This window comes from Cherax quadricarinatus, chromosome 98 (genome assembly GCF_038502225.1).
Source record: "Cherax quadricarinatus isolate ZL_2023a chromosome 98, ASM3850222v1, whole genome shotgun sequence".
Taxonomy (NCBI): Eukaryota; Metazoa; Arthropoda; class Malacostraca; order Decapoda; family Parastacidae; genus Cherax; species Cherax quadricarinatus.
Window position 1 is genome coordinate 9,707,830 of NC_091389.1, and position 27,838 is coordinate 9,735,667.

General features: G+C 45.2%; 1 protein-coding gene across 1 annotated transcript in view; it reads right to left on the bottom strand.

The window, feature by feature from the left end:
- Positions 1-2,289: 2,289 nt before the first annotated feature.
- LOC138850944 (uncharacterized) overlaps positions 2,290-27,838 on the bottom strand; it is a gene marked incomplete at its 5' end in the record, with an annotated part of 35,149 nt that continues 9,600 nt past the window's right edge. The window contains 2 exon segments of the mRNA XM_070105373.1: positions 2,290-6,474; positions 12,156-12,252. Coding sequence (XP_069961474.1) covers positions 4,316-6,474; positions 12,156-12,252 — 2,256 coding nt within the window.

The window sequence follows — 27,838 nt, forward strand, 5'->3', positions numbered from 1 at the left end:
TGGTCATAAAGTAACGTTTTACAGCCTTGCTGAGGTATTTTATAAATGCTATTTTAGAATGACTGCAGAAACTTGAAATATTTTCTGGTGTTTGTTATTGTTGAGTTGAAGGGTTCATTAATTGATCCTCAGGCCATAATGAACCCGTCCATTGTGGTTATGGACACTTGTACCGTTCATAAAATAACGTTTTACAGCCTTCCTAAGGAATTTTATAAAGATTCTTGCGTAATAACCTCAGAAAAATCAGAACACAATAGCACAAGCACATAAAACACCCAGGTAAATTTCCTGGTGGGTATTATTGAAGGGTTCACTGCACGGTTCTCGAGCCATAACGAACCCATCCATTAGTGTAGTTTTGGACAACTGTACCGTTCATAATACAAGTTTTTTTTTTTTTTAGACACAATAGCACAAGTAATTATAATAAAAAAAGAAGCGCTAAACCAGTACTAGCACATATAAAACACCCTGGTAAATATTCTTGTGGTGTCATTATGCTGCTATGTATATGTATATGTATATGTATCTACCTAACTGAATGCAACCATATGACCTGTCTTTGTAATACTCACTTGTGCTTTATAGTTATCTGTCTACATTAATGTTTTATCACTGATTTCATCATTGCTTAATAGCAGCGCTGTATAGTCCTTGTTATTATTATTATTATAATCAAAAAAAGAAGCGCTAAGCCACAAGGACTATACAGTGTATAGTCCTTGTGGCTTAGCGCTTCTTTTTGATTATAATAATAATAATAATCATTGCTTAGTTAATCTTAAGTTAATTTTAAGCCAGCCCGTAATGCTATGCATAGTATAAGTGGCTTTGGCATACTGCTCTTATCTGTATTTTTTTTGTACCTCTGTATGTGTGCACAAATTGGAAATAAATAAATAAACTGTATTTGTGTATACCTGAATAAACTTAATGCAAGGGTTCACTGTAATTTATCAGGGGTAATAAACTTAGTTTGAAGTGGTAAACCCATAGGAGTCCTATAGCACATGGAGGGGGCGAGACACACTCAGGTTCGATCCAGTTCCTTGGATCAAGAGCCCCTCACCAGTATCATGGAACCCTTCTTGACAGGTTGTATTCTAATACCAGTTCTCAGCTGCATATTTTTTTAAAAAACTTGGGGTAAGTGCTAAACCCACATGGGTTAGTAGTGTCTGGGAAACAAAAGGCATTCAAGGAAGGAGATGCATCCAATTCCTTGGATCACAAGCTCCCCAAAAAAGAGAAAGCATTCACCATCATTCAATCAATTGCTGTCTTGTAAATTATTATAATCAAAGGGAAGCGCTAACGCGATGGGCTGGAGTTTTGAGACTCTCTGACCGCGGGTTCAATCCCGGCCGGGGTATGGTTTGTTTCCCGCAGGATTATGCAGGCTGTCTTGTAAAAATCAAGTTGAGACCACACTTCAGATTAAAATATGTGTGATATCACAGTAGTCATCTTACCTATTTGTAATTGTAGGAGTTGAGTCACAGCTCCTGGCCCCAATGTGCATGTGTTCATTATGGGTGGGATGTAGAAGACATCCTAAAATGGTGGAGTAAGAGAAGTTTAGTGTTAGATGACTGAGCATCATCAGGACTGTGTGTGTTAAGTAGGAATGAATGGAGACAAGTGATTTTTAATAGATGTGATGGCAGTGCAACATCCCCCAGTGAAAAACATGGGCACCATGCGTACACTGAGAGACAATACAGTGTCAGAGGCCCAAGACTGTTCAACTGCTTCCCAGCATACATAATGGGGATTACCAATAGACTCCTGGTTGTCTTCAAGACCCCTGGTTGTCTTCAAGGAGCTGGACAGGCACCTGAAGTCAGTACCTGAACAGACGGGCTATGGCTCATACGTTGGTTTACGTACAACCAGCAGTAACAGCCTGGTTGATCAGGTCCTGATTAACCACGAGACCTGGTCATGGACCAGGGCATAGCTTTGACACCTGAAACACCCTCCAGGTATACTCCAGGTAACTTTTGGAGAAAAACCAGTTAGCAGGACACAAGTCCTGGAGGTGGTACATAGTGCTTGCACTCTAATAAAGGGTTAGTTGAACTGTGTTCCAACTGGAGGGTAATGTGAACACTTACAAGTTAATTTTAACATGACACATTGTCTATACAGAAATGGGTGACACTTGAGAGCATGTTGAAGCCCACAGTTATGCATTTTGGCAAGACAGCAATTGGATGAATGATGGTGGATGTATTTTCTTCTTTGGGTTACACTGCCTTGGCAAGTTTAAAAAAAAGTCTTCAATCTACTTTTATTGTATATTTACATTACATTATTATTACTAGTAATGCATTCAGGAGCTAACCATGTAGATGTGATATGGTGCCTGGAAAATGAGAGGTAATTGGGTTTGATCCAAGGAATGGGAGGATAACTTCAATTCCTTGGATCAAGAGCCCCTCACTAGCATTAAGGACCCTCCCTTGAGGGATGTAATGTTTATAGATTTACAGGATACCTGTAATGTATATTATCAAAAAAATTAAAACTTAACCTCGTAAAAATGCCAAGAATCTTAAACTATACATATAAAAAAATAAGTGTGCCTTAAACCTATTTTCTTAAGACTTACAGATTTACATTATAATGTATATTCTTGATACTATAAAAAATGATTTACAAAAATGCTAAAATCATTGCACTAACACAAAATATTTTGCTCACTTATATTTCTTGCCAATTACTGTATTTACACCAATCTGCAAAGCTACTACAAAAGAATCATAAATTTTTGAGTTCCTTCAGTGGACAAGGCCTGGATTTTTTAAAAAAATCTAATGACATAACTTTCATAGGCCCCTATTTTTTGCACAATTCATTTTAGAGCAGTATCAGTTCAGGAATTAGCTAGAACAGTATTTTATTGGATGGTCATTAACCCACATGGATACAGAAACTCAAAAAAATATTTTGACCCCTTGCTGGGGTCCTCTTCAGTTGAAGGGACCCCAGCAAGTCAAATTATACAGACCAATTATTTTTCTGAGTTTCTGTATCTATGATGGGTTATCATTTACCACTAACAAGTACTCATTACATTTTTTTGAGTCGTGTTGCATGCTCAATAACCAATCAACACATACTTGATGACCTGCTCTACGTACAGTATTTTGAACATAATGAAGGATCCTGAAATATGATGATCCACGAAACTACGCTTTGGGTATCGCTAAGATGCATTAAGATTAGTCTGCCTGAAATGCACATTTATGTTAGTGTTTTGTTTGTACTTAACAACATTTTATTAACAGTACACAAAATGGTAGTTGTACAAGAATGGCATACAATACCGACAAGGTAGGGCGGCCTGAAAAGAAAAACCATCATTCATTCAATTTTTTTTTTTTCGGGCCACCCTACCTTGGTGGGAGACGGCTGATGTGTTAACAACAAAAAATATAATGTTACCATTTTGTATACTGCAGATAGCTTTATTGTATTCTTAACCCTTAAATTGTCCAAATGTAGATCTACGTTCATGTACATAGCGCTCTGAATGTAAATTACGTTTTTTTTTTTACGTAAGAAAGCGTTTAAAATAAAACGTAGATCTACATTCGGAGCGCTACGCACGTGAACGTAGATCTATGTTTGGACAGTTTAAGGGTTAATCTGCAATTATAATCATGGGCAGTGCCAAGCCTCCAGGGAGGTTATAGGGCATCAGTGACATGGAGAAAATAACTCCAATTCCTAAGATCAAGAGCCTTTCCCCACTATCAAGTCACCCACATAAAAAGGTTTATGTATCCAAAATATAAAATATATAGGCTATGTTAAATACAGATCTCTTGGTTAACTAAATATTCTGAAATAACAGTTTCTGGTTTGGTAAAAGGCCACAAGTGCAACTAATATGACATTTTATTGTGGTAATGTTTCACTCTCCAGGAGCTTTGTCAATGCTCCTGGAGAGCAAAACATTGACCTAATATGTCACATTAGTCGCACTTGTGGCCTTTTACCTAACATAATGTTGGTAATACTACCAACATTAATACAACAGTTTCTAGATTTATGTTGTTAAAAATTTATGGCACAAGTTTGTAGATTAACCCTTAAACGGTCCAAACAAATCGACGTTCAAATTCGTAGCTACAAAAGTAGATCTACTTTTTTTTACATATTTTCAAATATAACAAAAAAAAAAGTAGATAAAAGTTTTTTTACACGTTTTCACATGTAAAACAAAAAAAAAACAAGATCTACATTTTTTTACATACTATCAGATGTTGAAAAAACGTATATATACGTTTGGACCATTTAAGGGTTAAGATGACTCTGGCACTGGCGGACTGCTAGGTGCTTTTTCTGTTTCAACTTCCGTCGAGGAATTTGTCAGGGTCAGTGGTTCATCCATCTCAATTAATGAGCATGTTTTTTGATAATTTTTAGAGGCCTTTTTGAAGAAATCTCTGATATCTTCTTGGATGGTACTACTGTGCCTTTTTTGAAGAAATGTCGAGTGTAATCTATGGAATAGCATAACTTCCTGTGCAGAAAAACATGCCTTACTTTCAGTAAATTCAATGAGTTCTTTTAGGTTTTCAATAGCTTTAGCCCAGGTTATCACTCTTTGCACTTCATAATCTTCTTCTTCACTCGTTTCATGAACTGGATTTAAAACACTCTGAATGATATCATCATCAGTCACTTCCCGAGTCAATTCGGCAGTTTGGTCAGCATCCAGCCATTCCTGGAAATCGTCTTCATGTAAACTGGCAACTGCACTGGGAGGCAGTGCATTTTTAAAAACATCCAAAATGGAGAATACCGATTTCTTTGCCTGTAATCCAAACCCTTCAAAATCTTCCTCCTCAGATGACACGTCAAACATAACATTAGGCCACAATTTGATCCAGGCTTTTCTTAAAGTGAAGCTCTTAATATCATTCCAGGCACACGCTACACTGTAGATTGCATCTTTCATGCTATAAGCTGCTTGAAAGTCCTGTATACTACCGTGGAAATGAGCGAGTTTTCTAAGGAAGTCTCTTCTGTAGTTCGACTTTATAGTCTGGATAACGCCTTGCTCCATGGGCTGAATTAGAGATGTAACATTAGAAGGAAGATAAGTGGTGAAAATATTGCCAGAAACTAACTCAAATTCATTAGGGTCGGCTCTGCAATTATCCAATATAAGAATAGCTTTGCTGGCTTGAGGTAAACCAATTTTTTTGAAATGCTGTTTCACCTCTGGTTCAAAATGATGATAAAACCAATCTTGAAAGTTTTCCTTGTCCAACCATGAATTGCTTTGAGCTTTGTAAACCACCGGTAGATGGGTCACATGTTTAATAGCTCTAGGGTTGCTACATTTACCCACAACAAGTAATTTTAACCTATGGGTGCCTGCCGCATTAGCACAGGTTAACACCATCAGACTGTCCTTATTCCGCCTGGCTGCCATTGCGCTGGATTCACCTAAACCTACAAGCACAGAAGCAGGGAGGCAACGCCAGAACAAATGCATCTCTTTGGCATTATAAATCTGTTCAGGTGATAAATCATGCTCTTCAACAAGGCTAGCAAAAATTTCCGAGCATGTTTCAGCAGTTTCATGACTGTCTGTGTTCTGTTCGTCACATTCGTCCAGCCTGACCCCATGACGGGTTATGAAATGAGACAACCACTTTTCAGATAGCAAAAACTGATTAGTAACATTCAACTTCTTATAAAAATCGTTTGCCTTTTCAGAGAGAGTTGGTCGAGACACTTGGACACCTGCCAGCCATTTCAGTTTCAACCACTCGTAAAGCACCGCGTCCAAGACTTCCAATTTACGCTTTGGTATAAGTTTCCTCTTATCAACGCCTTTGTTAGATGAGGAACCTTTGTCGGACGCTGACTCTTTGTTAAACATCAAACCTTTGCCAAATATAGAACCCCTATTACATACTGAATCTCTATTCAACACAAAACCTTTGTCAGATATTGAGCCTTTTTTTAATACAGTACCTTTGTGATACATTGAACCACTGTGTGACATTGAACCTTTGTTAGACACTGAGTCTTTATCAAACCTTGAACGTTTGTTGGATGTTGAACCTTCATAAAACACCAAATTTTTATTAGATTCTGAACCTTTATCAGACATTGTGACTTTGTCAGGTGTTGAACCTTTGTTAGATACCGAGCCTTTGTTAGTTTCCGAACCCTTGCCAGACACCTGAAACTGGTGAGATGCTGAACCATTGTAAGACAATGAATCAGTGAAGAACTTTAGTAGTCGATCTTTTTCAGAGCGAATAGAACGTAAGGGTAATGCTCCAATCTTGTACTCCTTCATCAGAACACTAGTATCTTCACCTTGCTCCAGTCTCCTGCATATGTCTATTGTCTGCGTTGATGTCAAATATTTCTGCGGTGGATTTTCATTTTTGCTGGTGGATGGGGTGTCCATTTTTCTCCTGGCATCTGAAGGAACACCTGGAAAATGTGAATTATATTGTTATATTCCTAGGTAGTAGGTTGGTAGACAGCAACTGCCCAGGGAGGTACTACTGTAATGTGGCAGTAGGTTGGTAGACAGCAACTGCCCAGGAAGGTACTACCATCCTGTGTTAGTAGGTTGGTAGACAGCAACTGCCCAGGGAGGTACTACCATCCTGTGGTAGTAGGTTGGTATACAGCAACTGCCCAGGGAGGTACTACTGTCATGTGGCAGTAGGTTGGTAGCCGGTAACCACCCAGGGAGATACTATCATTCTGTGGTAGTAGGTTCGTAGACAGCAACCACCCAGGGAGGTACTACTGTCCTGTGGTAGTAGATTGGTAGACAGAAACTACCCAGGGAGGTACTACCATCCAGTGGAAGTTGGTTGGTAGACAGCAACCACCCAGGTAGATACTACCATCCTGTGGTAGTAGGTTGGTAGACAGCAGCTGCCCAGGGAGGTACTACCATCCTGTGGTAGTAGGTTGGTAGACAGCAACCGCCCAGGGAGGTACTACCGTCCTGTGGCAGTAGGTTGGTAGACAGTAACCGCCTGGGGGAGGTACTACCATCCTGTGGTAGTAGATTGGTAGACAACAACCACCCAGGGAGGTACTACCATCCAGTGGAAATAGGTTGGTAGACAGCAACTGCCCAGGTAGGTACTACCATCCTGTGGTAGTAGGTTGGTAAACAGCAACCACCCAGGAAGGTACTACCATCCTGTGGTAGTAGGTTGGTAAACAGCAACCACCCAGGAAGGTACTACCATCCTGTGGTAGTAGGTTGGTAAACAGCAACCACCCAGGAAGGTACTACCATCCTGTGGAAGTAGGTTGGTAGACAGCAACCACCCAGGTAGGTAGTACCATCCTGTGGTAATAGGTTGGTAAACAGCAATCACCAGGGAGGTACTACTGTCCTGTGGTAGTAGGTTGGTAGACAGCAACCACCCAGGGAAGTACTACTGTCCTGTGATAGTAGGTTGGTAGACAACAACCACCCAGGGAGGTACTACCATCCTGCCAAGTGGGTGTAAAACGAAAACCTGTAATTGTTATATATGATGGTAGGATTGCTGGTATCTTTTTTCTGTCTCATAAACATGCAAGATTTCAGGTACATCTTGCTACTTCTACTTACACTTAGGTCACACTACACATACACGTACAAGCATATATACATACATACCCAGCGGGATTTTCTTCTATTTTCTTACTAGTTCCTGTTCTTCTTTCCTCTTATCTCCATGGGGAAGTGGAACAGAATTTTTCGTCCATAAGCCATGCGTTATAAGAATTAACTCAAATGGCAAGAGCAAGGGGCTAGTAACCCCCTCTCCTGTATAAATTACTAAATGATTTTTCACATTATCAAGGAAATGTAAAAATAATAGAATAGCACTGAAATTCCTCACAAATTCTATTTATAAAAGAATCTAATTTATATAACCCTGAACTAATATTTATAGTGAAATCAAAGCTATTTTTAATGAAACTTAATTAAATCACATTTCTCTCAACCATGGACCAGTTTGATGCAACTTTCTTCAGTCCGAGATCGATGGACCGGACACATCACATCCAGGCTGGGGGACTGATTACCTCAAACTCCTCCTCGTCTTCCGCCTTTCTCTGTATTGGCCTGAAGAAGCCACTGACTGATGAAACGATTCCACAACAAGGATTCTAAGATGTTGCACAAGTGTTCTAAACCATAACAGCTATATTTCCATAACAGCTATATTTCCATAACAGCTATATTTCCATAACAGCTATATTTCCATAACAGCTATATTTCCATAACAGATATATTTCCATAACAGCTATATTTCCATAACAGCTATATTTCCATAACAGCTATATTTCCATAACAGCTATATTTCCATAACAGCTATATTTCCATAACAGATATATTTCCATAACAGCTATATTTCCATAACAGATATATTTCCATAACAGCTATATTTCCATAACAGCTATATTTCCATAACAGCTATATATTTCCATAACAGCTATATTTCCATAACAGCTATATTTCCATAACAGCTATATTTCCATAACAGCTATATTTCCATAACAGCTATATTTCCATAACAGCTATATTTCCATAACAGCTATATTTCCATAACAGCTATATTTCCATAATCGCTATATTTCCATAATCGCTATATTTCAATATACAATGATGTCAAAATTTAACCAATCTACTGAACTGCAACCTTCTGCCCATATTTCAGATTTAACCCTTTCACTGTTGGTCCCGTAATATTACGGCTTGCAAGCCAGTGTCGGTCCTGTAATAGTATGCCAAAATTCTAGTGGCTTCCAATCTTGCGGGAGAAAACTGATAGGCCTACATATGAGAGAATGGGTCTGAGTGGTCAGTGTGCACAGTATAAAAAAAAATCCTGCAGCACACAGTGCGTAATGAGAGAAAAAATCCCGACTGTGTTTTTCATTTAAAACAGCGACTTTGTGGTGTATTTTCGTATGGTATTTATGGTTGTATTCTCGTTTTCTTGATCTCATTTGATAGATTGGAAGATATATTACAGAACTAGAGATGATTTTGAATGGCTTACAGATAAAAAAAATTGAAATTCAGCTCAAAGTAGCAGAAACGTTCAAGAGTAAATAAATCACGTCACGTGTCCAATACACGTCAACTGGTGGGTCTAATATGCTTTCACAAATTCACTGATAATATTTATACCATCTGTGCAATAATGCAGTGGTCTACATAACAATAAATCTGTTTTTTGTGTGAATAAAATTCAAAATGGAAAGCAAGTGTAATATAAGAGGGTCTGGAGACATGACTAGTGAACAGAGAAAATGTTATGTTAGTGCTAGGAATGTTTGCACTGCTAATTCTGGACCCTATTTTGAAATTGTCATTTCTTAAATTGTGTATGAAATTGGCCAAATTACCAATTTCTAATCACTTTATTGGGTAGCTGAAATAAGTAAATGGGCAATTTCTTGTACTCAGCCGATAGAACAAAAGGAGTTCTAGTGAAATAGCTGAGTTTGGTCGACTGGAACAATGGAACTGGCTGAAAATAGGGTTTAACCCTTTGACTGTCGAAGGGCCAAATCCTGAAGTTGCTTCTGGTGTCGCAAAATATTCGAAAAAAAAAAAAATTATTTTTTCTTATGAAATGATAGAGATTCTTTTCCCGATTGTAAAGACACCAAAAAAACGAAATTTGGTGGAAAACTGACGGAATTACGCTCTCGCGAAGTTAGCGACTTCGGCGATATTTAAAAATCGGCAATTTCGCCCACTTTGAGCCCTATTTTCGGCTAATTCCGTTATTCCAGTCAACCAAACTCATAACTATTTCTTCAGAACTCGATTTTTTCTATCGATTGAGTACAAGAAACTGCCCATTTACCGATTTCAACTACCCAATAACATGGTCAGAAATTTGCAATTTGGCCAATTTCACGAAAATTAAAAAATACGACAATTTCAAAATAAGGTCCAGAATGAACAATGCAGACATTCCTGGCTCTAAAATAACATTTTCTTTGTTCATCAGTCATGTCTCCAGGTCCCTGTGATATTACTCTTGCTTTTTATTTTGAAATTTTATTCAAACAAAAAATAGAAGATTTACTGTTATGCAGACTACTGCAATACTGTAATAATTGTAAAAATTACATCAACCCATTCATGACTGCGTATTAGAATGGCTAGTTGGACATTTATTGGAAAATGACATCATTTGTTCACTTTTGAACATCGGCAAAAATCAAACATTTCCTGTACTTTGTGCTCCATTTTCAGGTTCTTTTTATAGTAAAATTAATCAAAATCACCTCCATTTCTATAATATAGTTTCCATTCTATCAAATGAGACCAAGAAAACGAGAATACAACCACAAATACTATACGAAAATAGACCACAAAGTCGGCATTTTAATTAAAAAAAACGGTCGGAGTTTTTTTTTTCTCATTATGCACTGCGTGCTCCAGGATTTTTTTTATGTGGTGCACACTGACCACACAGACCCATTCTCTCACATGTGGGCCTACTAGCTTTCTCCTGCCTGATTTGAAGCCGCTAGAATTTATGAGTATATATACGTCAAACACGGTACCTCGCAAACGTATATATACGGCCGCGACAGTCAAAGGGTTAAAGCAGGTAAAATCGCCGAAGCGTAAATATCATCATGACTGCTAACTTTGCGAGATCATAATTCCCTAAGTTTTCCATCAAATTTCGTACTTTTGGTGTCATTACCACTGGGAAAAGATTCTCTTATCATTTCATAAGAAAAAATTATTTTGTTTTTTAATTCTTTGATACTGACAGCAAGTTTGTGAGCAGCGGTCTCGACAGTGAAAGGGTTGAACTCTGTTTTTTTCAGCACGCTGGCTGTTTCCTACTGCAGAACGGCGACACTATCACTGTCTTGCCAAAGGCACTCAGATACGACAGTTTGGATGTTTACCTGGAGTTTACCTGGAGAGAGTTCCGGGGGTCAACGCCCCCGCGGCCCGGTCTGTGACCAGGCCTCCTGGTGGATCAGAGCCTGATCAACCAGGCTGTTGCTGCTGGCTGCACGCAAACCAACGTATGAGCCACAGCCCGGCTGATCCGGAACTGACTTTAGGTGCTTGTCCAGTGCCAGCTTGAAGACTGCCAGGGGTCTGTTGGTAATCCCCCTTATGTGTGCTGGGAGGCAGTTGAACAGTCTCGGGCCCCTGACACTTATTGTATGGTCTCTTAACGTGCTAGTGACACCCCTGCTTTTCATTGGGGGGATGGTGCATCGTCTGCCAAGTCTTTTGCTTTCGTAGTGAGTGATTTTCGTGTGCAAGTTCGGTACTAGTCCCTCTAGGATTTTCCCTCCAAACAGCAAATATCCCAAACCCTTCCTTTAAAGTGCAGGCATTGTGCTTCCCACCTCCAGGACTCAAGTCTGGCTAACCGGTTTCCCTGAATCCCTTCATAAAATATTACCATGCTCACATTCCAACAGCTCAAGTCCCAAAAACCATTTGTCTCAACTCACTCCCATCTAGCACACTCTCACACATGCTTGCCATATTCTCTTTTTCTTTCAACACACCAGCCATATCCCACCAAGGCAGGGTGGCCCAAAAAGAAAAACGAAAGTTTCTCTTTTTAAATTTAGTAATTTATACAGGAAAAGGGGTTACTAGCCCCTTGCTCCCGGCATTTTAGTCGCCTCTTACAACACGCATGGCTTACGGAGGAAGAATTCTGTTCCACTTCCCCATGGAGATAAGAGGAAATAAACAAGAATAAGAACTAGAAAGAAAATAGAAGAAAACCCAGAGGGGTGTGTATATATATATGCTTGTACATGTACGTGTATGTGTTTCGTTTTTCTTTTTGGGCTACCCTGCCTTGGTGGGATACAGCTGGTTTGTTGAAAAAAAAAAAATGTATGTGTAGTGTGACCTAAGTGTAAGAAGTAGTAGCAAGACGTACCTGAAATCTTGCATGTTTATGAGACAGAAAAAAGACACCAGCAATCCTACCATCATGTAAAACAATTACAGGTTTCCGTTTTACACTCACTTGGCAGGACGGTAGTACCTCCCTGGGCGGTTGCTGCCTACCAACCTACTACCTACATCAGATTTAAATATCTATATTTAAACAGCATAAACTCCATCTGTAAGTCATCACCTGTTTGCGTGACTCCGACTGTTGTAGGCTGACAGCTGGTAGCTTCGGAAACACCACTGCATGCGGCGGGTAGAGGCGGCAGACAATCGGAGTGTTCCTACGTGAGAAACCACAAAGTCAGATAACAATGGTGTAAGTAAGGCAGTGATGTGAATACACATTACACCCACAGTGGGAAGTTATATAATCCCAGTGGTGGATGGTTATATAATCCCAGTGGGGGTTACATAATGCCAGTGGGGTTTAATCACCTATAGTAGGGCTTTATAACTATAGGTGGTCCTTGACTTACGATGGCATTATGTTCCAATGTCACTTAATAAATAAGCAAATACAGTGGACCCCCGCATAACGATTACCTCCGAATGCGACCAATTATGTAAGTGTATTTATGTAAGTGCGTTTGTACGTGTATGTTTGGGGGTCTGAAATGGACTAATCTACTTCACAATATTCCTTATGGGAACAAATTCGGTCAGTACTGGCACCTGAACATACTTCTGGAGTGAAAAAATATCGTTAACCGGGGGTCCACTGTAATTACTGTAACTAAATACCAGTCCATAACTTGTATTCAACAAATGAATACAAGTTATGGACTTGTTGCCTTCATGTTGGGTAATTATCTTAAGTCTCATCTCCAAGGTAATTGCTGCTGCACCATCGTAAAGTTGAAATACCATAAACCGAACCTTCGTAAGTCGAGAAGCGCCTTTACTGTACTGACAAAGCCCCAGTGTGGGTAAAATGTCATAAAATAGACATTGAAAAAGTTACAATTCTAAGGAAGCAGAGAATAAATAGATCTAATGGTTATAATTATAATTATAGTTTTTGAAGTGGTAGAGAGGTAAGCCAGTGGAAGGTCTCAGCCAGATGACCAAACGCTCCAGCTGTCGGTCGTCATATGACTAAGACCTGTGTCAGGAAGCACCTGTCATGTTTCCTGACAGACCTTACCTAACACTTTGTCCTGTTTCCTGACAGACCTTACCTAACACTTGTCCTGTTTCCTGACAAACCTTACCTAACACTTGTCCTGTTCCCTGACAGACCTTACCTAACACTCGTCCAGTTCCCTGACAGACCTTACCTAACACTCGTCCAGTTCCGACAGACCTTACCTAACACTCGTCCAGTTCCCTGACAGACCTTACCTAACACTCGTCCAGTTCCCTGACAGACCTTACCTAACACTCGTCCAGTTCCCTGACAGACCTTACCTAACACTCGTCCAGTTCCCTGACAGACCTTACCTAACACTTGTCCTGTTTCCCGACAAACCTAAGACAAGAAAATTAAAACCTGACCCTTGCTGACAAATAAAAATGAAAAAACAAAAAAAATAATTTCTCCAATAACTCACAGAGTATTTATAAAATCTTAAGAATAAACCAGCACCAAAAAAATGCACATTATTATATTCATCATTCATTGTACAGTTTTATGATTGTATCTTATTAGAAACAATAAAATTGTGTATAAACGTACAGTGGTACCTCAAGTTTCGTACGGCTCCCAACTCGAACAATTATGTAAGTGCTTTTGTAAGTGTATTTTTGTAAGTGTATTTTTGTAAGTGTATTTTTGTAAGTGTATTTTTGTAAGTGTATTTTTGTAAGTGTATTTTTGTAAGTGTATTTTTGTAAGTGTACTTTTGTAAGTGTATTTTTGTAAGTGTATTTTTGTAAGTGTACTTTTGTAAGTGTATTTTTGTAAGTGTATTTTTGTAAGTGTACTTTTGTAAGTGTATTTTTGTAAGTGTATTTTTGTAAGTGTATTTTTGTAAGTGTATTTTTGTAAGTGTACTTTTGTAAGTGTATTTTTGTAAGTGTATTTTTGTAAGTGTATTTTTGTAAGTGTATTTTTGTAAGTGTATTTTTGTAAGTGTATTTTTGTAAGTGTATTTTTGTAAGTGTACTTTTGTAAGTGTACTTTTGTAAGTGTATTTTTGTAAGTGTATTTTTGTAAGTGTACTTTTGTAAGTGTACTTTTGTAAGTGTATTTTTGTAAGTGTATTTTTGTAAGTGTACTTTTGTAAGTGTACTTTTGTAAGTGTATTTTTGTAAGTGTATTTTTGTAAGTGTATTTTTGTAAGTGTATTTTTGTAAGTGTACTTTTGTAAGTGTACTTTTGTAAGTGTATTTTTGTAAGTGTATTTTTGTAAGTGTACTTTTGTAAGTGTATTTTTGTAAGTGTATTTTTGTAAGTGTATTTTTGTAAGTGTATTTTTGTAAGTGTATTTTTGTAAGTGTACTTTTGTAAGTGTATTTTTGTAAGTGTATTTTTGTAAGTGTACTTTTGTAAGTGTATTTTTGTAAGTGTATTTTTGTAAGTGTATTTTTGTAAGTGTATTTTTGTAAGTGTACTTTTGTAAGTGTATTTTTGGGGGTCTGAAACCGACTAATCTAATTTATTATTCCTTATGGGAGCAAATTCGTTCGGTAACGGCACTCGAACAGCCTTCGGGAACGAATTATGGTCGAAACTCGGAGTACGATTGTACATTCTGAACAGATTAATGTATAGCCATACAGGTTTAAGAGTGTTAGGTGGGAATGAGTGGAGGAAATTGATTTCTGGACCTGATGTGCTGTTAGAGTGTGAACAAGTTAACATTTTGTGAAGTGATTCAGTGATACCAGTTAGTCGGACTTGAGTCCTGGAGGTGGGAAGTATAGTGCCTGCACTTTGAAGGAGGGGTGGTGGTAGTAAGTACAGTGCCTGCACTTTGAAGGAGGGATGGTGGTAGTAAGTATAGTGCCTGCACTCTGAAGGAGGGATGGTGGTAGTAAGTACAGTGCCTGCACTCTGAAGGAGGGATGGTGGTGGTAAATATAGTGCCGGCACTCTGAAGGGGGGATGGTGGTGGTAAGTATAGTCCCGGCACTCTGAAGGAGGGATGGTGGTGGTAAGTATAGTGCTGGCACTCTGAAGGAGGGATGGTGGTGGTGAGTATAGTGCCAGCACTCTGAAGGAGGGACGGTGGTGGTAAGTATAGTGCCAGCACTCTGAAGGAGGGATGGTGGTGGTAAGTATAGTGCTGGCACTCTGAAGGAGGGATGGTGGTGGTAAGTATAGTGCTGGCACTCTGAAGGAGGGATGGTGGTGGTAAGTATAGTGCCTGCACTCTGAAGGAGGGACGGTGGTGGTAAGTATAGTGCCAGCACTCTGAAGGAGGGATGGTGGTGGTGAGTATAGTGCCAGCACTCTGAAGGAGGGACGGTGGTGGTAAGTATAGTGCTGGCACTCTAAATGAGGGATGGTGGTAGTAAGTACAGTGCCTGCACTCTGAAGGAGAGATGGTGGTAGTAAGTACAGTGCCTGCACTCTGAAGGAGGGATGGTAGTGGTAAGTACAGTGCCTGCACTCTGAAGGAGGGATGGTGGTGGTAAGTACAGTGCCTGCACTCTGAAGGAGGGATGGTGGTGGTAAGTATAGTGCCTGCACTCTGAAGGAGGGATGGTGGTGGTAAGTATAGTCCCAGCACTCTGAAGGAGGGATGGTGGTGGTAAGTATAGTCCCAGCACTCTGAAGGAGGGATGGTGGTGGTAAGTATAGTCCCAGCACTCTGAAGGAGGGATGGTGGTGGTAAGTATAGTCCCAGCACTCTGAAGGAGGGATGGTGGTGGTAAGTATAGTCCCAGCACTCTGAAGGAGGGATGGTGGTGGTAAGTATAGTCCCAGCACTCTGAAGGAGGGATGGTGGTGGTAAGTATAGTGCCAGCACTCTGAAGGAGGGACGGTGGTGGTAAGTATAGTCCCAGCACTCTGAAGGAGGGATGGTGGTAGTAAGTATAGTGCCTGCACTCTGAAGGAGGGATGGTGGTGGTAAGTATAGTCCCAGCACTCTGAAGGAGGGATGGTGGTGGTAAGTACAGTGCCTGCACTCTGAAGGAGGGATGGTGGTGGTAAGTATAGTCCCAGCACTCTGAAGGAGGGATGGTGGTGGTAAGTATAGTCCCAGCACTCTGAAGGAGGGATGGTGGTGGTAAGTATAGTCCCAGCACTCTGAAGGAGGGATGGTGGTGGTAAGTATAGTCCCAGCACTCTGAAGGAGGGATGGTGGTGGTAAGTATAGTGCCAGCACTCTGAAGGAGGGGTGGTGGTGGTAAGTATAGTGCCTGCACTCTGAAGGAGGGATGGTGGTGGTAAGTATAGTGCCTGCACTCTGAAGGAGGGATGGTGGTGGTAAGTATAGTCCCAGCACTCTGAAGGAGGGATGGTGGTGGTAAGTATAGTGCCAGCACTCTGAAGGAGGGATGGTGGTAGTAAGTATAGTGCCTGCACTCTGAAGGAGGGATGGTGGTGGTAAGTATAGTCCCAGCACTCTGAAGGAGGGATGGTGGTGGTAAGTACAGTGCCTGCACTCTGAAGGAGGGATGGTGGTGGTAAGTATAGTGCCTGCACTCTGAAGGAGGGATGGTGGTGGTAAGTATAGTCCCGGCACTCTGAAGGAGGGATGGTGGTGGTAAGTATAGTGCCAGCACTCTGAAGGAGGGATGGTGGTGGTAAGTATAGTGCCTGCACTCTGAAGGAGGGATGGTGGTGGTAAGTATAGTCCCGGCACTCTGAAGGAGGGATGGTGGTGGTAAGTATAGTGCCAGCACTCTGAAGGAGGGATGGTGGTGGTAAGTATAGTCCCAGCACTCTGAAGGAGGGATGGTGGTGGTAAGTATAGTGCCTGCACTCTGAAGGAGGGATGGTGGTGGTAAGTATAGTCCCAGCACTCTGAAGGAGGGATGGTGGTGGTAAGTATAGTGCCGGCACTCTGAAGGAGGGATGGTGGTGGTAAGTATAGTCCCGGCACTCTGAAGGAGGGATGGTGGTGGTAAGTATAGTCCCAGCACTCTGAAGGAGGGATGGTGGTGGTAAGTATAGTGCCTGCACTCTGAAGGAGGGATGGTGGTGGTAAGTATAGTCCCAGCACTCTGAAGGAGGGATGGTGGTGGTAAGTATAGTGCCAGCACTCTGAAGGAGGGATGGTGGTGGTAAGTATAGTGCCAGCACTCTGAAGGAGGGATGGTGGTGGTAAGTATAGTCCCAGCACTCTGAAGGAGGGATGGTGGTGGTAAGTATAGTGCCTGCACTCTGAAGGAGGGATGGTGGTGGTAAGTATAGTGCCAGCACTCTGAAGGAGGGATGGTGGTGGTAAGTATAGTCCCAGCACTCTGAAGGAGGGATGGTGGTGGTAAGTATAGTCCCAGCACTCTGAAGGAGGGATGGTGGTGGTAAGTATAGTGCCAGCACTCTGAAGGAGGGATGGTGGTGGTAAGTATAGTCCCAGCACTCTGAAGGAGGGATGGTGGTGGTAAGTATAGTCCCAGCACTCTGAAGGAGGGATGGTGGTGGTAAGTATAGTCCCAGCACTCTGAAGGAGGGATGGTGGTGGTAAGTATAGTCCCAGCACTCTGAAGGAGGGATGGTGGTGGTAAGTATAGTGCCAGCACTCTGAAGGAGGGACGGTGGTGGTAAGTATAGTCCCAGCACTCTGAAGGAGGGATGGTGGTGGTAAGTATAGTGCCAGCACTCTGAAGGAGGGATGGTGGTGGTAAGTATAGTGCCAGCACTCTGAAGGAGGGATGGTGGTGGTAAGTATAGTCCCAGCACTCTGAAGGAGGGATGGTGGTGGTAAGTATAGTCCCAGCACTCTGAAGGAGGGATGGTGGTGGTAAGTATAGTGCCAGCACTCTGAAGGAGGGATGGTGGTGGTAAGTATAGTCCCAGCACTCTGAAGGAGGGATGGTGGTGGTAAGTATAGTGCCAGCACTCTGAAGGAGGGATGGTGGTGGTAAGTATAGTCCCAGCACTCTGAAGGAGGGATGGTGGTGGTAAGTATAGTGCCTGCACTCTGAAGGAGGGATGGTGGTGGTAAGTATAGTGCCAGCACTCTGAAGGAGGGATGGTGGTGGTAAGTATAGTGCCAGCACTCTGAAGGAGGGATGGTGGTGGTAAGTATAGTCCCAGCACTCTGAAGGAGGGATGGTGGTGGTAAGTATAGTGCCTGCACTCTGAAGGAGGGATGGTGGTGGTAAGTATAGTGCCAGCACTCTGAAGGAGGGATGGTGGTGGTAAGTATAGTGCCAGCACTCTGAAGGAGGGATGGTGGTGGTAAGTATAGTCCCAGCACTCTGAAGGAGGGATGGTGGTGGTAAGTATAGTGCCTGCACTCTGAAGGAGGGATGGTGGTGGTAAGTATAGTCCCAGCACTCTGAAGGAGGGATGGTGGTGGTAAGTATAGTGCCTGCACTCTGAAGGAGGGATGGTGGTGGTAAGTATAGTGCCAGCACTCTGAAGGAGGGATGGTGGTGGTAAGTATAGTCCCAGCACTCTGAAGGAGGGATGGTGGTGGTAAGTATAGTCCCAGCACTCTGAAGGAGGGATGGTGGTGGTAAGTATAGTCCCAACACTCTGAAGGAGGGATGGTGGTGGTAAGTATAGTGCCTGCACTCTGAAGGAGGGATGGTGGTGGTAAGTATAGTGCCTGCACTCTGAAGGAGGGATGGTGGTGGTAAGTATAGTCCCGGCACTCTGAAGGAGGGATGGTGGTGGTAAGTACAGTGCCTGCACTCTGAAGGAGGGGTGGTGGTGGTAAGTATAGTGCCTGCACTCTGAAGGAGGGATGGTGGTGGTAAGTATAGTGCCTGCACTCTGAAGGAGGGATGGTGGTGGTAACTACAGTGCCAGCACAATGAAGGGGGGATGCAGGTGGTAAGTACAGTGCCAGCACAATGAAGGAGGGATGCAGGTGGTAAGTACAGTGCCAGCACAATGAAGGGGGGATGCAGGTGGTAAGTACAGTGCCAGCACAATGAAGGGGGGATGCAGGTGGTAAGTACAGTGCCAGCACAATGAAGGAGGGATGGTGGTGGTAAGTATAGTCCCAGCACTCTGAAGGAGGGATGGTGGTGGTAAGTATAGTGCCAGCACTCTGAAGGAGGGATGGTGGTGGTAAGTATAGTCCCAGCACTCTGAAGGAGGGATGGTGGTGGTAAGTATAGTCCCAGCACTCTGAAGGAGGGATGGTGGTGGTAAGTATAGTGCCTGCACTCTGAAGGAGGGATGGTGGTGGTAAGTATAGTCCCAGCACTCTGAAGGAGGGATGGTGGTGGTAAGTATAGTGCCAGCACTCTGAAGGAGGGATGGTGGTGGTAAGTATAGTCCCAGCACTCTGAAGGAGGGATGGTGGTGGTAAGTATAGTGCCGGCACTCTGAAGGAGGGATGGTGGTGGTAAGTATAGTCCCAGCACTCTGAAGGAGGGATGGTGGTGGTAAGTATAGTGCCAGCACTCTGAAGGAGGGACGGTGGTGGTAAGTATAGTCCCAGCACTCTGAAGGAGGGATGGTGGTGGTAAGTATAGTGCCAGCACTCTGAAGGAGGGATGGTGGTGGTAAGTATAGTCCCGGCACTCTGAAGGAGGGATGGTGGTGGTAAGTATAGTGCCTGCACTCTGAAGGAGGGATGGTGGTGGTAAGTATAGTCCCGGCACTCTGAAGGAGGGATGGTGGTGGTAAGTATAGTGCCTGCACTCTGAAGGAGGGATGGTGGTGGTAAGTATAGTGCCAGCACTCTGAAGGAGGGATGGTGGTGGTAAGTATAGTCCCAGCACTCTGAAGGAGGGATGGTGGTGGTAAGTATAGTCCCGGCACTCTGAAGGAGGGATGGTGGTGGTAAGTATAGTCCCAGCACTCTGAAGGAGGGATGGTGGTGGTAAGTATAGTGCCAGCACTCTGAAGGAGGGATGGTGGTGGTAAGTACAGTGCCTGCACTCTGAAGGAGGGATGGTGGTGGTAAGTATAGTCCCAGCACTCTGAAGGAGGGATGGTGGTGGTAAGTATAGTCCCGGCACTCTGAAGGAGGGATGGTGGTGGTAAGTATAGTGTCTGCACTCTGAAGGAGGGATGGTGGTGGTAAGTATAGTCCCGGCACTCTGAAGGAGGGACGGTGGTGGTAAGTATAGTCCCAGCACTCTGAAGGAGGGATGGTGGTGGTAAGTATAGTGCCAGCACTCTGAAGGAGGGATGGTGGTGGTAAGTATAGTGCCGGCACTCTGAAGGAGGGGTGGTGGTGGTAAGTATAGTGCCAGCACTCTGAAGGAGGGATGGTGGTGGTAAGTATAGTGCCGGCACTCTGAAGGAGGGATGGTGGTGGTAAGTATAGTGCCAGCACTCTGAAGGAGGGATGGTGGTGGTAAGTATAGTGCCTGCACTCTGAAGGAGGGATGGTGGTGGTAAGTATAGTGCCAGCACTCTGAAGGAGGGATGGTGGTGGTAAGTATAGTCCCAGCACTCTGAAGGAGGGATGGTGGTGGTAAGTATAGTGCCGGCACTCTGAAGGAGGGGTGGTGGTGGTAAGTATAGTGCCTGCACTCTGAAGGAGGGATGGTGGTGGTAAGTATAGTCCCAGCACTCTGAAGGAGGGATGGTGGTGGTAAGTATAGTCCCAGCACTCTGAAGGAGGGATGGTGGTGGTAAGTATAGTGCCAGCACTCTGAAGGAGGGGTGGTGGTGGTAAGTATAGTGCCTGCACTCTGAAGGAGGGATGGTGGTGGTAAGTATAGTGCCGGCACTCTGAAGGAGGGATGGTGGTGGTAAGTATAGTGCCAGCACTCTGAAGGAGGGATGGTGGTGGTAAGTATAGTCCCAGCACTCTGAAGGAGGGATGGTGGTGGTAAGTATAGTCCCAGCACTCTGAAGGAGGGATGGTGGTGGTAAGTATAGTGCCTGCACTCTGAAGGAGGGATGGTGGTGGTAAGTATAGTCCCGGCACTCTGAAGGAGGGATGGTGGTGGTAAGTATAGTGCCTGCACTCTGAAGGAGGGATGGTGGTGGTAAGTATAGTGCCAGCACTCTGAAGGAGGGATGGTGGTGGTAAGTATAGTCCCAGCACTCTGAAGGAGGGATGGTGGTGGTAAGTATAGTCCCGGCACTCTGAAGGAGGGATGGTGGTGGTAAGTATAGTCCCAGCACTCTGAAGGAGGGATGGTGGTGGTAAGTATAGTGCCAGCACTCTGAAGGAGGGATGGTGGTGGTAAGTACAGTGCCTGCACTCTGAAGGAGGGATGGTGGTGGTAAGTATAGTCCCAGCACTCTGAAGGAGGGATGGTGGTGGTAAGTATAGTCCCGGCACTCTGAAGGAGGGATGGTGGTGGTAAGTATAGTGTCTGCACTCTGAAGGAGGGATGGTGGTGGTAAGTATAGTGCCAGCACTCTGAAGGAGGGATGGTGGTGGTAAGTATAGTCCCAGCACTCTGAAGGAGGGATGGTGGTGGTAAGTATAGTGCCAGCACTCTGAAGGAGGGATGGTGGTGGTAAGTATAGTGCCAGCACTCTGAAGGAGGGACGGTGGTGGTAAGTATAGTGCCAGCACTCTGAAGGAGGGATGGTGGTGGTAAGTATAGTGCCAGCACTCTGAAGGAGGGATGGTGGTGGTAAGTATAGTGCCTGCACTCTGAAGGAGGGACGGTGGTGGTAAGTATAGTGCCAGCACTCTGAAGGAGGGATGGTGGTGGTAAGTATAGTCCCAGCACTCTGAAGGAGGGATGGTGGTGGTAAGTATAGTGCCTGCACTCTGAAGGAGGGATGGTGGTGGTAAGTATAGTCCCAGCACTCTGAAGGAGGGATGGTGGTGGTAAGTATAGTGCCTGCACTCTGAAGGAGGGATGGTGGTGGTAAGTATAGTCCCAGCACTCTGAAGGAGGGATGGTGGTGGTAAGTATAGTGCCTGCACTCTGAAGGAGGGATGGTGGTGGTAAGTATAGTCCCAGCACTCTGAAGGAGGGATGGTGGTGGTAAGTATAGTGCCTGCACTCTGAAGGAGGGATGGTGGTGGTAAGTATAGTCCCAGCACTCTGAAGGAGGGATGGTGGTGGTAAGTATAGTCCCAGCACTCTGAAGGAGGGATGGTGGTGGTAAGTATAGTCCCAGCACTCTGAAGGAGGGATGGTGGTGGTAAGTATAGTGCCTGCACTCTGAAGGAGGGATGGTGGTGGTAAGTATAGTGCCTGCACTCTGAAGGAGGGATGGTGGTGGTAAGTATAGTGCCAGCACTCTGAAGGAGGGATGGTGGTGGTAAGTATAGTGCCAGCACTCTGAAGGAGGGATGGTGGTGGTAAGTATAGTCCCAGCACTCTGAAGGAGGGATGGTGGTGGTAAGTATAGTGCCTGCACTCTGAAGGAGGGATGGTGGTGGTAAGTATAGTGCCTGCACTCTGAAGGAGGGATGGTGGTGGTAAGTATAGTGCCAGCACTCTGAAGGAGGGATGGTGGTGGTAAGTATAGTGCCAGCACTCTGAAGGAGGGATGGTGGTGGTAAGTATAGTCCCGGCACTCTGAAGGAGGGATGGTGGTGGTAAGTATAGTGCCAGCACTCTGAAGGAGGGATGGTGGTGGTAAGTATAGTCCCGGCACTCTGAAGGAGGGATGGTGGTGGTAAGTATAGTGCCTGCACTCTGAAGGAGGGATGGTGGTGGTAAGTATAGTGCCAGCACTCTGAAGGAGGGATGGTGGTGGTAAGTATAGTCCCAGCACTCTGAAGGAGGGATGGTGGTGGTAAGTATAGTGCCAGCACTCTGAAGGAGGGATGGTGGTGGTAAGTATAGTGCCTGCACTCTGAAGGAGGGACGGTGGTGGTAAGTATAGTGTCGGCACTCTGAAGGAGGGACGGTGGTGGTAAGTATAGTGCCTGCACTCTGAAGGAGGGATGGTGGTGGTAAGTATAGTGCCTGCACTCTGAAGGAGGGACGGTGGTGGTAAGTATAGTGTCGGCACTCTGAAGGAGGGACGGTGGTGGTAAGTATAGTGCCTGCACTCTGAAGGAGGGACGGTGGTGGTAAGTATAGTGCCTGCACTCTGAAGGAGGGACGGTGGTGGTAAGTATAGTCCCGGCACTCTGAAGGAGGGACGGTGGTGGTAAGTATAGTGCCTGCACTCTGAAGGAGGGATGGTGGTGGTAAGTATAGTCCCAGCACTCTGAAGGAGGGATGGTGGTGGTAAGTATAGTCCCGGCACTCTGAAGGAGGGATGGTGGTGGTAAGTATAGTGCCTGCACTCTGAAGGAGGGATGGTGGTGGTAAGTATAGTCCCAGCACTCTGAAGGAGGGATGGTGGTGGTAAGTATAGTGCCAGCACTCTGAAGGAGGGATGGTGGTGGTAAGTATAGTCCCGGCACTCTGAAGGAGGGATGGTGGTGGTAAGTATAGTGCCTGCACTCTGAAGGAGGGATGGTGGTGGTAAGTATAGTCCCAGCACTCTGAAGGAGGGATGGTGGTGGTAAGTATAGTGCCTGCACTCTGAAGGAGGGATGGTGGTGGTAAGTATAGTGCCTGCACTCTGAAGGAGGGATGGTGGTGGTAAGTATAGTCCCAGCACTCTGAAGGAGGGATGGTGGTGGTAAGTATAGTCCCAGCACTCTGAAGGAGGGATGGTGGTGGTAAGTATAGTCCCAGCACTCTGAAGGAGGGATGGTGGTGGTAAGTATAGTCCCAGCACTCTGAAGGAGGGATGGTGGTGGTAAGTATAGTCCCAGCACTCTGAAGGAGGGATGGTGGTGGTAAGTATAGTGCCTGCACTCTGAAGGAGGGATGGTGGTGGTAAGTATAGTGCCTGCACTCTGAAGGAGGGATGGTGGTGGTAAGTATAGTGCCTGCACTCTGAAGGAGGGATGGTGGTGGTAAGTATAGTGCCAGCACTCTGAAGGAGGGATGGTGGTGGTAAGTATAGTGCCTGCACTCTGAAGGAGGGATGGTGGTGGTAAGTATAGTGCTGGCACTCTGAAGGAGGGATGGTGGTGGTAAGTATAGTGTCTGCACTCTGAAGGAGGGATGGTGGTGGTAAGTATTGTGCCTGCACTCTGAAGGAGGGATGGTGGTGGTAAGTATAGTGCCTGCACTCTGAAGGAGGGACGGTGGTGGTAAGTATAGTGCCAGCACTCTGAAGGAGGGATGGTGGTGGTAAGTATAGTCCCGGCACTCTGAAGGAGGGATGGTGGTGGTAAGTATAGTGCCTGCACTCTGAAGGAGGGATGGTGGTGGTAAGTATAGTGCCTGCACTCTGAAGGAGGGATGGTGGTGGTAAGTATAGTGCCTGCACTCTGAAGGAGGGATGGTGGTGGTAAGTATAGTGCCTGCACTCTGAAGGAGGGATGGTGGTGGTAAGTATAGTGCCTGCACTCTGAAGGAGGGATGGTGGTGGTAAGTATAGTGCCAGCACTCTGAAGGAGGGATGGTGGTGGTAAGTATAGTGCCTGCACTCTGAAGGAGGGATGGTGGTGGTAAGTATAGTGCCTGCACTCTGAAGGAGGGATGGTGGTGGTAAGTATAGTCCCAGCACTCTGAAGGAGGGATGGTGGTGGTAAGTATAGTGCCGGCACTCTGAAGGAGGGATGGTGGTGGTAAGTATAGTGCCTGCACTCTGAAGGAGGGATGGTGGTGGTAAGTATAGTGCCTGCACTCTGAAGGAGGGATGGTGGTGGTAAGTATAGTGCCTGCACTCTGAAGGAGGGATGGTGGTGGTAAGTATAGTCCCAGCACTCTGAAGGAGGGATGGTGGTGGTAAGTATAGTGCCTGCACTCTGAAGGAGGGATGGTGGTGGTAAGTATAGTGCCTGCACTCTGAAGGAGGGATGGTGGTGGTAAGTATAGTCCCAGCACTCTGAAGGAGGGATGGTGGTGGTAAGTATAGTCCCAGCACTCTGAAGGAGGGATGGTGGTGGTAAGTATAGTCCCAGCACTCTGAAGGAGGGATGGTGGTGGTAAGTATAGTGCCAGCACTCTGAAGGAGGGATGGTGGTGGTAAGTATAGTCCCGGCACTCTGAAGGAGGGATGGTGGTGGTAAGTATAGTGCCGGCACTCTGAAGGAGGGATGGTGGTGGTAAGTATAGTGCCTGCACTCTGAAGGAGGGATGGTGGTGGTAAGTATAGTCCCGGCACTCTGAAGGAGGGATGGTGGTGGTAAGTATAGTGCCGGCACTCTGAAGGAGGGATGGTGGTGGTAAGTACAGTGCCTGCACTCTGAAGGAGGGATGGTGGTGGTAAGTATAGTCCCAGCACTCTGAAGGAGGGATGGTGGTGGTAAGTATAGTCCCAGCACTCTGAAGGAGGGATGGTGGTGGTAAGTATAGTCCCAGCACTCTGAAGGAGGGATGGTGGTGGTAAGTATAGTGCCGGCACTCTGAAGGAGGGATGGTGGTGGTAAGTATAGTGCCTGCACTCTGAAGGAGGGATGGTGGTGGTAAGTATAGTCCCGGCACTCTGAAGGAGGGATGGTGGTGGTAAGTATAGTGCCGGCACTCTGAAGGAGGGATGGTGGTGGTAAGTATAGTGCCTGCACTCTGAAGGAGGGATGGTGGTGGTAAGTATAGTCCCAGCACTCTGAAGGAGGGATGGTGGTGGTAAGTATAGTCCCAGCACTCTGAAGGAGGGATGGTGGTGGTAAGTATAGTCCCAGCACTCTGAAGGAGGGATGGTGGTGGTAAGTATAGTGCCGGCACTCTGAAGGAGGGATGGTGGTGGTAAGTATAGTGCCTGCACTCTGAAGGAGGGATGGTGGTGGTAAGTATAGTCCCGGCACTCTGAAGGAGGGATGGTGGTGGTAAGTATAGTGCCGGCACTCTGAAGGAGGGATGGTGGTGGTAAGTACAGTGCCTGCACTCTGAAGGAGGGATGGTGGTGGTAAGTATAGTCCCAGCACTCTGAAGGAGGGATGGTGGTGGTAAGTATAGTCCCAGCACTCTGAAGGAGGGATGGTGGTGGTAAGTATAGTGCCTGCACTCTGAAGGAGGGATGGTGGTGGTAAGTATAGTCCCAGCACTCTGAAGGAGGGATGGTGGTGGTAAGTATAGTGCCGGCACTCTGAAGGAGGGATGGTGGTGGTAAGTATAGTCCCAGCACTCTGAAGGAGGGATGGTGGTGGTAAGTATAGTGCCTGCACTCTGAAGGAGGGATGGTGGTGGTAAGTATAGTCCCAGCACTCTGAAGGAGGGATGGTGGTGGTAAGTATAGTGCCGGCACTCTGAAGGAGGGATGGTGGTGGTAAGTATAGTGCCTGCACTCTGAAGGAGGGATGGTGGTGGTAAGTATAGTCCCAGCACTCTGAAGGAGGGATGGTGGTGGTAAGTATAGTGCCTGCACTCTGAAGGAGGGATGGTGGTGGTAAGTATAGTGCCAGCACTCTGAAGGAGGGATGGTGGTGGTAAGTATAGTCCCAGCACTCTGAAGGAGGGATGGTGGTGGTAAGTATAGTCCCAGCACTCTGAAGGAGGGATGGTGGTGGTAAGTATAGTCCCAGCACTCTGAAGGAGGGATGGTGGTGGTAAGTATAGTCCCAGCACTCTGAAGGAGGGATGGTGGTGGTAAGTATAGTCCCAGCACTCTGAAGGAGGGATGGTGGTGGTAAGTATAGTGCCTGCACTCTGAAGGAGGGATGGTGGTGGTAAGTATAGTCCCAGCACTCTGAAGGAGGGATGGTGGTGGTAAGTATAGTCCCAGCACTCTGAAGGAGGGATGGTGGTGGTAAGTATAGTCCCAGCACTCTGAAGGAGGGATGGTGGTGGTAAGTATAGTCCCAGCACTCTGAAGGAGGGATGGTGGTGGTAAGTATAGTCCCAGCACTCTGAAGGAGGGATGGTGGTGGTAAGTATAGTCCCAGCACTCTGAAGGAGGGATGGTGGTGGTAAGTATAGTGCCTGCACTCTGAAGGAGGGATGGTGGTGGTAAGTATAGTCCCAGCACTCTGAAGGAGGGATGGTGGTGGTAAGTATAGTGCCGGCACTCTGAAGGAGGGATGGTGGTGGTAAGTATAGTCCCAGCACTCTGAAGGAGGGATGGTGGTGGTAAGTATAGTCCCAGCACTCTGAAGGAGGGATGGTGGTGGTAAGTATAGTGCCGGCACTCTGAAGTATAGAGGGATGGTGGTGGTAAGTTTAGTGTCTGCACTCTGAAGGAGGGATGGTGGTGGTAAGTATAGTCCCAGCACTCTGAAGGAGGGATGGTGGTGGTAAGTATAGTGCCGGCACTCTGAAGGAGGGATGGTGGTGGTAAGTATAGTCCCAGCACTCTGAAGGAGGGATGGTGGTGGTAAGTATAGTCCCAGCACTCTGAAGGAGGGATGGTGGTGGTAAGTATAGTGCCGGCACTCTGAAGGAGGGATGGTGGTGGTAAGTATAGTGCCGGCACTCTGAAGGAGGGATGGTGGTGGTAAGTATAGTCCCAGCACTCTGAAGGAGGGATGGTGGTGGTAAGTATAGTCCCAGCACTCTGAAGGAGGGATGGTGGTGGTAAGTATAGTGCCAGCACTCTGAAGGAGGGACGGTGGTGGTAAGTATAGTGCCTGCACTCTGAAGGAGGGACGGTGGTGGTAAGTATAGTGCCTGCACTCTGAAGGAGGGACGGTGGTGGTAAGTATAGTGCCTGCACTCTGAAGGAGGGATGGTGGTGGTAAGTATAGTCCCAGCACTCTGAAGGAGGGATGGTGGTGGTAAGTATAGTGCCGGCACTCTGAAGGAGGGATGGTGGTGGTAAGTATAGTGCCTGCACTCTGAAGGAGGGACGGTGGTGGTAAGTATAGTGTCGGCACTCTGAAGGAGGGATGGTGGTGGTAAGTATAGTCCCAGCACTCTGAAGGAGGGATGGTGGTGGTAAGTATAGTCCCAGCACTCTGAAGGAGGGATGGTGGTGGTAAGTAT